General features: G+C 47.5%; 4 protein-coding genes and 1 non-coding gene across 5 annotated transcripts; 2 read left to right on the top strand and 3 right to left on the bottom strand.

Annotated features, from left to right (window-relative positions):
• The first annotated feature begins 2101 nt into the window (after positions 1 to 2101).
• On the top strand, positions 2102 to 4180 carry EDB91DRAFT_1328494 (terpenoid cyclases/protein prenyltransferase alpha-alpha toroid). Its single transcript, XM_041325286.1, has 9 exons — positions 2102 to 2579; positions 2634 to 2749; positions 2802 to 2860; positions 2913 to 3061; positions 3114 to 3246; positions 3299 to 3344; positions 3399 to 3586; positions 3667 to 3772; positions 3825 to 4180. Exons 1-9 carry the CDS (start codon positions 2473 to 2475, stop codon positions 4004 to 4006), a joined length of 1086 nt encoding a protein of 361 aa, XP_041178246.1. The 5' UTR covers positions 2102 to 2472; the 3' UTR covers positions 4007 to 4180.
• Positions 4181 to 4395: 215 nt separating this feature from the next.
• Positions 4396 to 5768, bottom strand: EDB91DRAFT_231067 (uncharacterized protein). The gene is made up of 3 exons (XM_041326539.1): positions 4988 to 5768; positions 4598 to 4940; positions 4396 to 4545 (listed from the first exon to the last, which is right to left on the bottom strand). Exons 1-2 carry the CDS (start codon positions 5672 to 5674, stop codon positions 4629 to 4631), a joined length of 999 nt encoding a protein of 332 aa, XP_041178245.1. The 5' UTR covers positions 5675 to 5768; the 3' UTR covers positions 4396 to 4545; positions 4598 to 4628.
• A 628-nt stretch (positions 5769 to 6396) lies between these two features.
• Positions 6397 to 6479, top strand: EDB91DRAFT_t59. Its single transcript has one exon. It is a non-coding gene; the product is annotated as a tRNA-Asp (tRNA).
• A 137-nt stretch (positions 6480 to 6616) lies between these two features.
• Positions 6617 to 11237, bottom strand: EDB91DRAFT_1125916 (NADH-dependent glutamate dehydrogenase). The gene is made up of 18 exons (XM_041318417.1): positions 10809 to 11237; positions 10471 to 10751; positions 10053 to 10415; positions 9755 to 10002; positions 9519 to 9706; positions 9402 to 9469; positions 9219 to 9350; positions 8968 to 9171; positions 8798 to 8914; positions 8706 to 8748; positions 8557 to 8656; positions 8280 to 8507; positions 8209 to 8226; positions 7959 to 8156; positions 7819 to 7906; positions 7603 to 7769; positions 7128 to 7555; positions 6617 to 7065 (listed from the first exon to the last, which is right to left on the bottom strand). The coding sequence occupies exons 1-18, from the start codon at positions 11016 to 11018 to the stop codon at positions 6997 to 6999; spliced, it is 3150 nt and encodes a 1049-aa protein (XP_041178244.1). The 5' UTR covers positions 11019 to 11237; the 3' UTR covers positions 6617 to 6996.
• A 68-nt stretch (positions 11238 to 11305) lies between these two features.
• Positions 11306 to 12635, bottom strand: EDB91DRAFT_1335834 (uncharacterized protein; the record flags this gene model as incomplete). Its single annotated transcript, XM_041325515.1, has 6 exons — positions 11306 to 11536; positions 11652 to 11744; positions 12021 to 12065; positions 12186 to 12277; positions 12351 to 12462; positions 12594 to 12635. 6 exons carry the CDS (start codon positions 12633 to 12635, stop codon positions 11306 to 11308), a joined length of 615 nt encoding a protein of 204 aa, XP_041178243.1.
• Positions 12636 to 12804: the final 169 nt, after the last annotated feature.

The following is a 12804-nucleotide window of genomic DNA, read 5'->3' as shown; positions in this document are numbered from 1 at the left end:
TTTCATTCGCTTTGCGCGCTGTCGGACTTTGGATATCATTGTGTATTGGCCGAGGTGCCGCGCGTGACATGGTGTGACGAAATTGTGCATTTCTATTGTGTTTTCGACATCTCAACTTCCAGTGCTGCCGCTGCAACAAGCTCGCAATAAAATAAAATAATTCTTGTTGGGCCTAATGCGCAGAGACCTAAGGTACACACTCCAGTAGATCCGATACGAATATGTGTTGTCGTTGTGTTGCTATTCAGCAATAAGTGAAAATTGTGCATTTCCCATCGAATGATAGTATCTATCCACAAAACTTATCTTTGTCTCTCCTCGCTATTCGACTCTCCAACCCGGACATCTTTCAATCTGTCGTGGTCCCCGAACTCTACACCTTTGCATCAATCCAGCTTCCAAACAGCGCCGTGGTCATATTACTTCTCCATAAACTGATTGCAAGATTTCTATCGCCAAAAAATCCATTCGAGCATCTTTTGTCCTCTCACTTAATGTACGCGATGGACTAACGGACGCTACACAAATATAGCAACAAGTCACCCCTCAACAGCCCTAAGCAACATCGACTTTGAACCATTTCACGGCACGATGCATACCAACGTCTTCTATCTGTCTACCTTAACTGACGAGAAACACAATCGCATGGATCGTCTGCTGCAAGGTGCGGTGCATGCATTCATAGGAGTCTTGATGACTTCTTTTTCATCGCAGAGGATCAGTTTCTCGTCTCCGTTGCCTAAGGGACTGTGGACATATGTTCCATTGCTGATAAGTCAACGCCCCTTCAATGCACCGCGAAATTCTCCTTACTTGTTCTCACTTTATGCTCAACGGTGTTCATGAGTGGAAATCTAACTCTCCTCTCCAAGTTTATTGTCATGACTCATGACTTACATACGACCAATCAATGAATGATGCTTGGTCGCTGTGAGGGCTGCAGTATACGATGTGGTTCCATGTTCGAACGAACGAGGACTAGTCTTCGCTCTATGATTTCCGAGCTGAGGAATCTATCAACAAAGGTCCTTCTGATTGCCACGCGAACCCCGTTGGCTACATATCATAGATTTCGACACACATTGATGGTAATTATGGCGCGCAGATAAATCAGGCGCGGTCGAGCTGAGCTGACCAGGACGATCCCGCACCTGTTTACGGAATCTCTGGAATCTGCACTATCGTTTCATGAGATCGACAACGAGGAGCTGTTTTATGCAGAGGAGACGATGATGGTCGAAAGTAGGATTCTGATACTGACGTGAGTCGCAACTTATTCTTGGTCCCACTGCTTACAACGAATTATGAAGTTGCAAGAGATTGACGTGTTGGGAGTCACGGAGAGCCATGTATACAAGTACTCCTCGCCACTTCTCACATTTGTAAACAACAACTCAAGCCAACTTCCGGTGAGATGTAGGATAAGCAAACGTTAGTATTGCAATATCGAACACCCACCCGTCATCTCATCTACCCACTGCTCTACGTGCCGTCACTGCCGGGAAGAAGGAAAAGACTTCAGTAGAGAGGACCGTACCTTTCAAGAATCAATACAGTACCACCCAACGGATTAGAAAATCAGACACGCGTCAGAAAATACTGCCGGTCTGTCTCGTGCTTCCAAGTTCCAAGTTCCTACTTCCAATCTACTGACACTATCTTCCATCCGCAATCTTCCTTTTGTACTCGCCTGTTCACCCCATACAGTCGTAATATTAGACCAACAAAGCGGCAGCAGGCACCTAGTGTATGACACAGGTAAGGGTTACTTACTCAGGTGGGTACTACCGCGGATGACTCCATCGAATGATTGACGTTGTTGGCGCCGCTGTTCGAATGCTTCGCTTCGTCAGTCAATCCCGGACAGTTCAAACATCTTCAGCACAGTATGTACAGCTCACGCAAGGACCATCGGGTCTTGATCAGATCTCACGCCTCTCAAAAAGCAGTAGATCCTATTATGTGAAAGGAATAGTAACTTGAATCTTCTCGATAGTTCATCTTAAAAAGTCTCAAGTGATGAGCTGCACACGTGCTATGGACAACACGTTCTTCCAATACGTCATCATTTATATTGATCTCTAGGTAGATCTTATGTGAGAGCGGATCGAGTAAGTATAGCAACAGGGATCTCCTTGATAGTGTCATCATCTCGGAAAGTATCGACTGCAGGAGCTGCAGCGCGGTCGCGCTGGCCAAGCACACGCGCAAGTTGCGAGTGTCAGTGTTGGATGAGAGGCATTTCCACGCGAGCCAAGGCCGCTGAGATGTGAAACGGCCCGCCCGGGGAGGCTTTCCTGATCGGACGACTGTAATCATCGGTTCGACTGGCATGCAGGAGTCAGCCTCAGGCACGGTGTATAAGTATACCAACCAACACACCCAGATCTGCCTTCTAGCGCTCAGAATCGGGAACGCATACTCTTTTTCTGTTGATCTGGCCAGGGAGACTCCTTTGCAGAAATTTGCCAAATGCTGCTAACAAGTTTACCTCCGCTGCGCAAAGGTAGTCATGCAACGCACTGCAAAAGATGCTTGTCCGGCTTGCCATCTTCCCAAGTGGATATTGATCCAGCCAAGTCCACAATTCAATGCCGATCTACACGGCAGTCATTCTAACGCGATTCTTACAGGCTGGCCCTATCCTTTTACTGCTTAGGCTCTCTGGATGTTTCTGATGAACTCGAAAAGAAGGCTAAGGATTGGGAAAGAGAACAATGGAGAGAATGGATATGGAGCCAACAGACTCGTAAGCCAATCCTGGCATACAAATTTGTTGGAGAACTGAGCACACTCACTAGGCGGACCTTATGGAACCGGCTTCCGATCGAGCTCTTATATGACTGCAGCAAAGTACGCGGTGAGAATTGGTCATTGCTTACATAGACAATCCATTGATTTCCAGTCTGAAGACAGAGGAATATTCGGACCATGATACCCCTCAGATCATCATGACTTATACTGCCCTTCTCTCGCTGTCCATATTGCGCGACAACTTTTCGCGTCTTGACAGGAAGGGCCTCCTGGAATTTCTTAGATCCTGTCAGAACAGCGATGGAAGGTAATTCCTACATTATCTCCAGTACTCCCCAGGCATAAATCAAGTGTCCCAGTTTTTCTTCTGAGCCTTTAGGAGGCGACTCTGATCTACGCACAACGTTCTGTGCCTTTTCTATAAGCATAATGCTTGACGACTGGTCAGGGATGGATGTTACAAGTGCTCTCCAGTTTATTTCTACGTGCCGGGTAAGCATGCGACAACATTATATCGGGGGTTGTTCTCACAGTCGCTCTCAAGACATACGAAGGAGGCTATGGACAATCACCGTTTGGGGAAGCCCTGGGTAGTGCGCCACGCCTTCTAACATGACAAAATCTCATCCATCTACCCTCCTTAGGTGGCACTACGTATTGCGCACTTGCATCACTCCAATTAGCTCAACAGCTAGAAATTCTTTCCTCTCAAGATCGGCAGAAAACCGTACGGTGGCTTGTGCAAAATCAAGCGTCCAATGGCGGTTTTCGTGGACGGACCAACAAGGACGCTGATGCGTGTTATTGTTTCTGGTGCGGCGCATCGCTGCACGTAAGTCATAACAGCTCCATGGTGCCTTATCAGGTGGACGGTCGACTGACAAACTCCTGTTTTCCGTCTCATTGTACCAGGTGTTGGGTGCAAGCGATTTGGTTGACAAAGCAGCAATGTCTTCCTTTATAGCATCCTGTCAATTCAAGTACGGCGGGATTGCAAAGATTCCCGGCGAGCACCCTGGTACGTGGTTTACCATCACTTTGAGATACCTTTGCAGCGAACACCGTCGTAGATCCCTATCACACATATCTCTCATTGGCAGCGGTGGCCTTGCTCCCACCCGATTCGTCAGAAGGAGCCTCATGGGCTCTTTGCCCTCTAGATCCTCTATTGAATGCAACGTACCAGACGTCCTCGTGGGCTAGAGCTCATATTCCAGCACCCAAGGTTGATGGTGATAATGCTTTAGGTTGACGCGGGCATATAATGAGCAAAAATGTTATTTATTTATGTCGAAGAAATTAGACAGCTGGTCACCCGGTTAAGGTTTCACTATTGGTTAAAGCCATTCCTAGGCCCGGTACTGCCCAAGAAATGTGTATCATTAACAAAAGCACCTCTCCTCGACTTAATTCATTGTCAAGTGGGTCTGCTGAGATGAACCTCAAAATACGTCACATTCACGCTCGGCATCTGAATGAATTATCAGTGTGTATCTTATATCAATCTTGTATCACCCAAACTCCTATGTGCATGTAGTACTGCTTGAATCACCGCAGAACAATCGTAGTCACACCTTGACCTTCTTCATAATGCATATTTTTTTTCGCTCTTCATAAACATTAAGCTACGAAACGCATAGGACTGCATATTAAGCACCAACACATTATAAGTAGATCGAAATATTATAAGGAGTTAAACCCAAGTTACACCCAAACAGACTTTACCACGGGCGAAGGGCACTCGGACCGCTGCGCATGCCATTCACCCATCAGCCAAATAATATTATCATCCTGTGTAGTGAGCAATGAGTGTTAATTCTATACAGGCTGCTGTCGCACCCACCCGTATCGCTTTCTTGATGGAGTTTTCTAGTTCAGTCAGGATTTGCATTATCTGGCAATAAGCTGGTGCGCTCCAAGAAACGTGTGGTGAATTCCTGGAGGCGTTCATGACTATCGGCTGTTTGCCATAATGTCGGGCCGGCGCGTTTAACCATGGTTTGGACAGCGCGCACATGTTCCACGCTGACCATCTCGTGTAACAGAATCCCCAGGCACTCGTGCATGGTCGGTGCTTTGATGATGTCGAATGCGAACATGTCTGCTATGAAGCCAGACAAATCCAACGCGGCCTTCCATCGCTTGACGTCAGGTTTATTCCGCAGGGAGATAGCCCATGGGTTATCCTGTGTGATGGTGAGTACTCGTCGGAAGGAACAGTGAGGCTACGTACATGAGAACACCAGTATGGTTTGAAGTGCTCTAAGGCATACTTTTGCAGGTGGAATACGAAGCAGCTGGAGTCCCATTCGGAGTCATGGATCCTCAATGCATCACGGAATTCTACCGCAAAGATTGCGGCCTCCGGTCCAAGGTTCATAATGCTCGGTTTGTTCGCAACTGCCAAGTAGAAATGCCATGCAAGGTCGCACAGTGCATTGAACGTCCATGGACCCATATCAAACAATTGTCGCACCAGGCGAAGTCGGAAAGGGCGATCAGTTATCTGTGTGCCAAAGCGGAGGATATCCTGCCATGTCTGCGTAATGCCAATAGTTGAAGGAGCACGGCCAGACGCCAAAAGGCGGATGATGGGAGACGAAGGAATGAATACCGCGGCATTCGGGTTGAACTCGGCTTTCATCGCTTGAATGTGACGCGAGTGGATGCTTGACACGGTTTCCTGCACCAATGCCCCACTGAGCTGGTCATCCTTGAGTTTGTGAGCTTCTTCTTCGACTTCCTCACATAATGTTACACTGCTGCTGCAGGGGGATCCACTCAATGATCGATCGGGCGTGCCAGCGCTCGACTGCCCGGAGGAAGTTGGGTATCGAATCTCGTCGCGACAGAACGCTGACCCTGCAGGTTCAAAGAGTTGGTTCATTTGTGCCCTGAGTTCAGCATCAAAAGTAGCCATTGCTAGAGGATGAAGGGATAAGTCAATTTTTGTGATGAGGGAATGCGTTGGTTTTCTGTGATGAGTACGATTCAAATCCAATGGTCATTTATAAAGTGAACCAGGGCCACAGCGATGTGGAGCTTTGGCACTAAGACCTTGGTGGTGGTCCACACCTTCACCCAGGTCCTGAAGAAACCTGTCAAGGCGTTAGTACAATGCGGCATAATATCCACTTGATGTGCTGGTGCGAAGGTGGCGGGGGTTAACAACAAGGCTTGTGCACCACTGGTCTACATGTGAGGACCAAGCCATTTTATTGAGTACAGCCAATTGGGCCATGCACCGACAACATTGTCGCAACATTAACATTTTTCACAAAGGAGTAACTTACTGGCACCTACTTTGGTTTCAGATAAACTGGTGCTGGCATCCGACATTGTTGACGGGTTGCAGCATCATAGCACCTAGCTACTAGTGTCCACAGTAACAAACCGACGCTGGGCCAACCAAGCAATTTCGTTGTGTAGAAGCACAGCCACGAACACAATGTCAAGGAGCGGAATGTGGTATCAACTTTGGCTTCAAATGTCAAGTAAGAAGCATGAAACAGGTCTTTGAAGCGACCTTAGTATATAGTCCTGTGCCGTCCGCGTCAAGCATAGGAGTACGAAACAATCAGCTAATGACTAAACAATGGTCTGTTCGCTCACCTTGCAGGTATATTTATCTGCCCTAACAGGTCTCTGGTAGTATATCGGATAGTACACCCGCCTGTCACATCAAAAGTGCGCGGGAGAGCGGGGTTCGATTCCCCGCCAGAGAGTTTTTGCGCTGATTACTTGGAACTTGAAATTGACGTTATCTTTTAACCACAACTTTCTGCTTTTTTTAACTCGCAACTTCACGCAAATAGCAATGATGGGAGGGTGTTATAGGGCGGCGTTGAATTCAGTGCTATGTAGGTTACTTATCGCGGGTAGATCTGTGATGCCATCGTCCAACAAGAGGATATCGATATGGAGAAGGACTTATCGGAGAAAATTCAATGTTCCCCGGGCGCTCTGTAGCAATTACAGTTGTCTCCAATTGGATGATCAATCGATTTTCTGACCTGTAGACCTTTTTAAGATAGCAAAGTAACAAAGGTGGAGTCTACGTGGCATCGTCCAGAAATATATATACAACGTCTCGTCCCATTGGGTACAATATTATAATCCATCGTATTGAAAACGCTACTAGGCAAGAGAAGGCTTTCTTATCGATCCCGATCTGGTATAGGATCCATTATCGTTGTCTCCTTATGTACAGTACGTAGTGACCCCAAAGTCCCGAAACAATCATTACCGTGCGAGATCCCGAGCAAAATGGAAAAAGTCTACACTGGAGCTATTAACGCCGTATTTGTAGATCTGCAAGATGAAGGTGAGGATGGTCTTCACCCAAGAAAAGGAGATGGTGCTGAAAAACTCACGTAATGCGAAGCAACCCAGCTCGAGAACAAAGCACGCTGGTATGTTTCGGGAAGCCTCTCCAGCAGGGTGTCGAGACCGACCTGGTCTACAAGAGTGGTGGGTATAGCGCGTTTCATGACGCCCCTGCGGCTAGGTACATCGTCAAACAAATCAGAGAGTTCAAGCTCAGCCTGCAAGTTATTGAGCTTCATGGAGAGCTCGTCCGAGATCTGCGTCCGGGGCTTAGCGCCTTGAAGGCGGGCGTGCTCCCGCCAAATGCAGTGGAACTCTGCTGCGGCGTTCTCAGAAATTTTGGCTTGAATCTCTTTGACGTATTTTTCATAAAAGTCTGACGGCTTGCCGTCCTTGAAGATCATGAGGTCAAGGTATTCCTGGGTCGAGAGGGCGAGGCCAACGAGGACTTCAAGCGAAGAGCTGGTAACACCACCTGAAGCAAGGTCAACACCATCCAACAGATGACAGGAAAGTAATCACCCTTGTTCGCGCTGGAGTCCTTGAACAAGACAACCTTGCGTTTCTCCAAGTGCAACCGCGCCTGCTGAGTGAAGAACAAATTCGCACCCTCGACGATGTACTTGAAGTGGGGTTTGCCTTCCGTATCCGACAAAGCAGCAACATTCGAGACGTTCACAGCTTCAGGTCTGCATGATCATCAGCTCCTGTTTCCGTGCAGAAATGACGTAAACTGACCGTCCACCACAGGGCACGAACAGATCTGCCTTGAAACGGAGGTGAGCACCATTCCTGAAATCGGTACCGTCCAAAACGATTTCTCCGGCTACCGACAGAATGTGAGATATATAAAAAACCATTCATAAAGCCGAACGTACAGGGTAGCTTGATATCCTGTTCCTCGACCTTAACGATGTACCCATCCTTGCTCAACTTGGTCTTGTCGAAGTGAGCGACGGTCAAACGATGTTTAGCGAGGCGGATGAGCTCCTCCCTATTGATACCTGCAGGGTCGGCAAGAACACCGCTACCATCGATGATGGCAATGGTCTTGTCAGAACTCAAGAGTATCTCATCTATTGGGTGATTGATCGACGTAGTCCACGGATACACCATATCACGACTTACTTGAACCAAGATCTCCGTCTGCAAACCATTACGTCAAAGAGGACTCCCAAAGAGTGAAAAGGCAAACATACCAGGACCACCAGTCTGAACTTTGGTGATGTCCTTCTCCCTCAGTCCAAGCTGCTTGTAAATGCCGAGTACATATTGGCGAATGGATAGCGACGTCATTCCATATGTATCATGGGGAATACCGCCCAGAAGCTGAGCACTCTTGCCGGTAGTGAATGACTTCCACCATGTCTCAGCACCACGATCGCGAGCGTGCAACGCTGCCCAATCCATCATATCTGCTGTACCCTCTACACGAGAGGTCAGTCACCTCAACGAGTCATTGAACGCGGATCTTACCATCAGGGCCAAAGAACAGCAACTCTGGTTTGCCGTATAGGTCAATCAGACGTTCCTTGATTCCTGGGCTTTGGCCGGGAATAAGCAGGTCAATGACAGCCTAAAAGGATGATGAATATTTATCAAGCTATGCACAAATGCACACTTACATCAACGTACTTCTCGAAGCAGCGTCTGGGCGGTGCTCCAAGACTAGGTGAAAATTCAAAACACGTCAAGGTGGGAAGAGAACATCACGCACGAAGGTAAAATGGTACCCTTCGCGCCTCCTTCGGGAATGTCCTTGTTCTTCAAAGATTGCGTGGCAGCTAATCCGTAGTTCTCGTCGAACAACATCCTCTGGTTGATCGAGTAGTTCCTATTAGATAGAGCTTAATTGTACGATTCCGAGGTCAGAAAAGGCGAACATACTCCTTGTTCCTCGACATGACGATACGAATACCGCCTCGGGCAACATCTCTGAAACGGATGTGGAACCCACGGAATTCATTCCCGATGATGATAAACATTCCGAAGGGCTTGTTTGGATATTCAACCTCGGGCAAAAATTCAGGTGCGAGGCGGAAGGACAGTGCGACCTTGGTCGGTTGGTAGAAGTTCGTCTTCAAAATATGCCTACACCAAGGTCAGCTACCGATCAACCAAATCGTTCTGCAACTGACTTGTTGAAAATGAGGAAGCTCTCGAGAACTTGCAGATCTTGCTTGTTCAACACTGTACGTCTGATTTTATCATACAACTCAGAGTCCGTCAGGGGCTGCGTGGTTTGAAGACGCTGGTAGGAGAGAGTAGGACTGATTGCTTCTCGTTAAGTCACCTCAAGAAAAATACATTAGTAGACTCACCCGAGCTGCGATGCCTCGTCCGCAGCGGGATAATGTACCATGGCGAAGTTGACATAGAGAAGGTGAATCTGTCGGAGAAATGTTAATGCGGGATCCTGAACGAAATTGATAACGCACGATTTCTGAATGTGCGTGGATGACTTGAGCAATGCTCTCCCGCGTAAAAGTTTCCTCTCTGAAACGTCTTTTGATATCATTGAGCACCTCAGCATGTGCGGGGTTCGATTCGTCCAAGATATTCTTGAGGTGGAGGTATGCAGGACCCAAGCGATTGCAGAAGTGTTGAGCGAAAACCCAACCACAATCTAATGAACAATTAATTCAATTCCTGTCCCCAAGAATATTGGACATACAAGCATAGGTCGCCTCTTGCACAGCATGCCCAGAGTTGACAGAATCGAGGAAAAAGGGGTTGTCGGGAAGACAGTACAGCAGAGATGCCTCTTTCATCACCTGGAAGATAGAGTGCTCGATCGGGGCAGCCGTGGAGCCGGGCATCGGGTTCAGGTATAGAGAGATGATCGTGATCCCGTTGGAGAACTGCTCTACATACTTTCGGGCCGAGTACAGCTGGTAAAAGTGATAGAGGTTCGAGAGTGCGCTGCAAACGAGTTCAGGCCACTGCGTTGTTACGTATATTGGTCAACACACCTAAAGAATCGAGAAGTACCGCCCATCTTGTATCCTATGACAAGACGCCTCTCGCGAGTACCTTCAACTTCGAATACTTCCATGACAGGACCATAGCGGCTCTCGACCTGCCAGATTATTTTCTGGTACACTTCAAGAGTATGCGGGCTCGCTTTCTCAAGGAAAGCAGTGTCAGAGACCGTACGGATATCGGTACGTCCATCAGTCCGAGTTGAGGGAGGTGGAGCAGGAAAGTTGCACTTGGTAACGAAGTAACAACGCAGCTGTTGAGACGCTGTTGCTGATATAGATCCAGTGGATCGGAAAGTCTCAAGGCGGTAACAGTTCGATGGAGTTGAATTATCGAGGTATAAAGCGTCGATTCTGTGTCAGGCACAAAATCGGCATAGCGATTGTGAGATATGAGACATAAACATACCTCGATTCACAAGTCGCGCCGGGCCCCTCGGTAGAAGTGAGGCCCGGTAAACTTGTGTGAATGAAAGTGGCACCATTTCCTTTCTCGTCGATCTTCTCGAGGTCGATGACAAGCTTATTGAGGTCATGCTTGGTGTAAGCGAGCACCTTGGCACCAAAGAGTGCGATGATGTGATCTGATATAACAGAGGGTGATTCATTTTGAAAGTAGGTGTCATCGATGCCGAGTTGAGAGTAGAACCAGTTGACCTCGTTCGCAACAAGCTCGTGAGGGACAAATCCCTATGAATATGACGCAATGCAGTGAGTATTGAGCTCGAGATATGTAGATCGCAGTACCTTGGCAGCGACATCGGCTTGCACTTTGGCACGTTGCTCTTCCTTGCCTTTGAAGACTGGGGTAGTATAACCAGGCAGGTTCTTGATGCGTTGCAAGGATGCCTCGCTACTGGTCCTCGAGCTTACGGCGGACTGACTGTTGAGGTGAGTCATGTTTGGGTCAAGGAGAACACCTAGACTGGGACGAGGCTGGGACGGCGTCGAGGACATCGTCTAGCAATGATTATAGATGTCTATAGAAAATCTATAGGTAAGTCGCGTCTAATTATCAACCAAGATCGATGGATGCAGTGAATCGGGGGACAACAATGTTTTTTTGGTGGTAAGATTCAATCAGCGTATTTATACAGATTTATATACGGACCATGTTAACTCATCTTTTGAGCACTCATTCGAACGGATCTTGTACTGGCAACAAGGTTAATCCGATATACAATCCCAAACAAAGAGAAAAAATGGAACAATTCGGAAGGTACCATCTAGAAACACAATATACTTCAATGACGCCTTATGATATACTTCGAGGGCGCAATATTTTGCAACTTGGTCTTGTCCATAGTCGTTGAGTCTCGACCCGGTTCTGCAAGGTGCCCGGTAGCGACTGCGGCCTGCCCCTTCCATTTTCCTGTGCGGTCGGGGCTGTCAGATACGATCCCGCGCTCATCAAGGCTGTAATTTTGGAGCTCTGCGGCCGAAGCTGTCACCGCATAAGTCCCCGACCGTTCAGTCTGTGATCAATGCATGGAGACCACTTCAAGAATCCGGATTCAAATGAGTCTCACATGATGGGCCCGATGATCATAATCATTTCGAATTCAATGAGTAAAAAAGTAATTGCATTACATACTTGACCCGCGCATTATGGGGTTTTCGGACGCCAGATCCCGCTGATACCGGCAGCCGCCTCAGGGTCAACTGAACTCGTGCTCTACCAACCTGCTAAGTAGTAATAATCACCGTTACCTAGTGTTACTTGCGTACGTCTGCAAAACTGCGCCTGCCACGACACGATTCATAAATTTCCATTCTTTGTTACCTTTTTCAACTCATCAGCCGACTCGGAGACGCGATTAGAATTATTATCATCCAACCTCTCACCTAGAGCTATTTTAGTCCACGTGGAATTCATGTGTAATGCCACCTCAATGCGGCTTTAGTCGACCCCGCATTTCCTGTGCATGAGGTCTTGCTCCCCTCACTCAATTTACGTACCATTTCGACCTTGGCTTCGTCACCGTGAATTGCTAGCGACCGAACCTAATTTTTGTGATTTAAGTTGCGATATCTCGCGTCATTGTTCAAATTTAATGCTCATACACTTCGTAGCAAAACGTTGTTTCAAGTATCAGGCTTCCGATGGATGTTTGTGCCATGTACATTGTGACACGTTTGTGAACTCGATGTCGACAGTCTATCTGGAGATATGTGTTCCCTGAAAAATTTAACTTCTACTCCGACTAGTGCTGGGGCTGCGTGATTGGTATGGGCATCATACTGCATCATAGCTCTTGCTGAGACTTCAACTGAATAGGACGTTGCTACCGTGATCGCCCCTGTCATTCATAGTGTCAAGCAAGCGGCTTTTCTGAAGACCAATTTCGCCATTTGTATTGGGCCCTTGGCTATCCGCAAAGGATATCACATCCTGCTCCGCCTAAAGTGAATAGATCAATTCATCACGACGTGTGAGTGGATCCCTACTGTCGGGCTATACGACCAACCAAAATAATAATAATGAAAGATCAACAGATATCAACGCATCCATATCATCATACAGATCTGTACACTTCCACTGCGCTGATTTCCGAACGTCATTGGTATGTCCATGGCTAATACCAATCTAAATGCCCTCATACACGCATATCTTAGTCGCACGGCGGCAGCCGTGGCACGAATGATATGTAATGCTCACTTGGATTCAGCAAGTATGAGTACTCGGGAAGCGCCGGTGGAGTCCACAGAAACTTCCTTGCCTCCATTAATATTATCGCATCGT

The sequence above is a fragment of the Suillus paluster genome, assembly GCF_016628075.1.
Source record: "Suillus paluster strain FC165 chromosome Unknown EDB91scaffold_19, whole genome shotgun sequence".
Classification (NCBI taxonomy): Eukaryota; Fungi; Basidiomycota; class Agaricomycetes; order Boletales; family Suillaceae; genus Suillus; species Suillus paluster.
This window is presented reverse-complemented; position numbering and strand designations above follow the sequence as displayed.

Bases quoted from the DNA above. Each gene is read 5' to 3' on its own strand.
- EDB91DRAFT_1328494 (XM_041325286.1), top strand. From the start codon at position 2,473: ATGCTGCTAACAAGTTTACCTCCGCTGCGCAAAGGTAGTCATGCAACG. The intron at 3,247-3,298 runs GTAAGCATGCGA...GTCGCTCTCAAG, and splicing joins AGTTTATTTCTACGTGCCGG to ACATACGAAGGAGGCTATGG. The intron at 3,773-3,824 runs GTACGTGGTTTA...ACACCGTCGTAG, and splicing joins GATTCCCGGCGAGCACCCTG to ATCCCTATCACACATATCTC.
- EDB91DRAFT_1125916 (XM_041318417.1), bottom strand. From the start codon at position 11,018: ATGTCCTCGACGCCGTCCCAGCCTCGTCCCAGTCTAGGTGTTCTCCTT. The intron at 9,351-9,401 runs GTGAGTCTACTA...AGAAGCAATCAG, and splicing joins GACGAGGCATCGCAGCTCGG to TCCTACTCTCTCCTACCAGC. The intron at 7,066-7,127 runs GTGAGTTTTTCA...TTCATCTTGCAG, and splicing joins GCTGGGTTGCTTCGCATTAC to ATCTACAAATACGGCGTTAA.
- EDB91DRAFT_231067 (XM_041326539.1), bottom strand. From the start codon at position 5,674: ATGGCTACTTTTGATGCTGAACTCAGGGCACAAATGAACCAACTCTTT. The intron at 4,941-4,987 runs GTACGTAGCCTC...ACCATCACACAG, and splicing joins AACCATACTGGTGTTCTCAT to GATAACCCATGGGCTATCTC.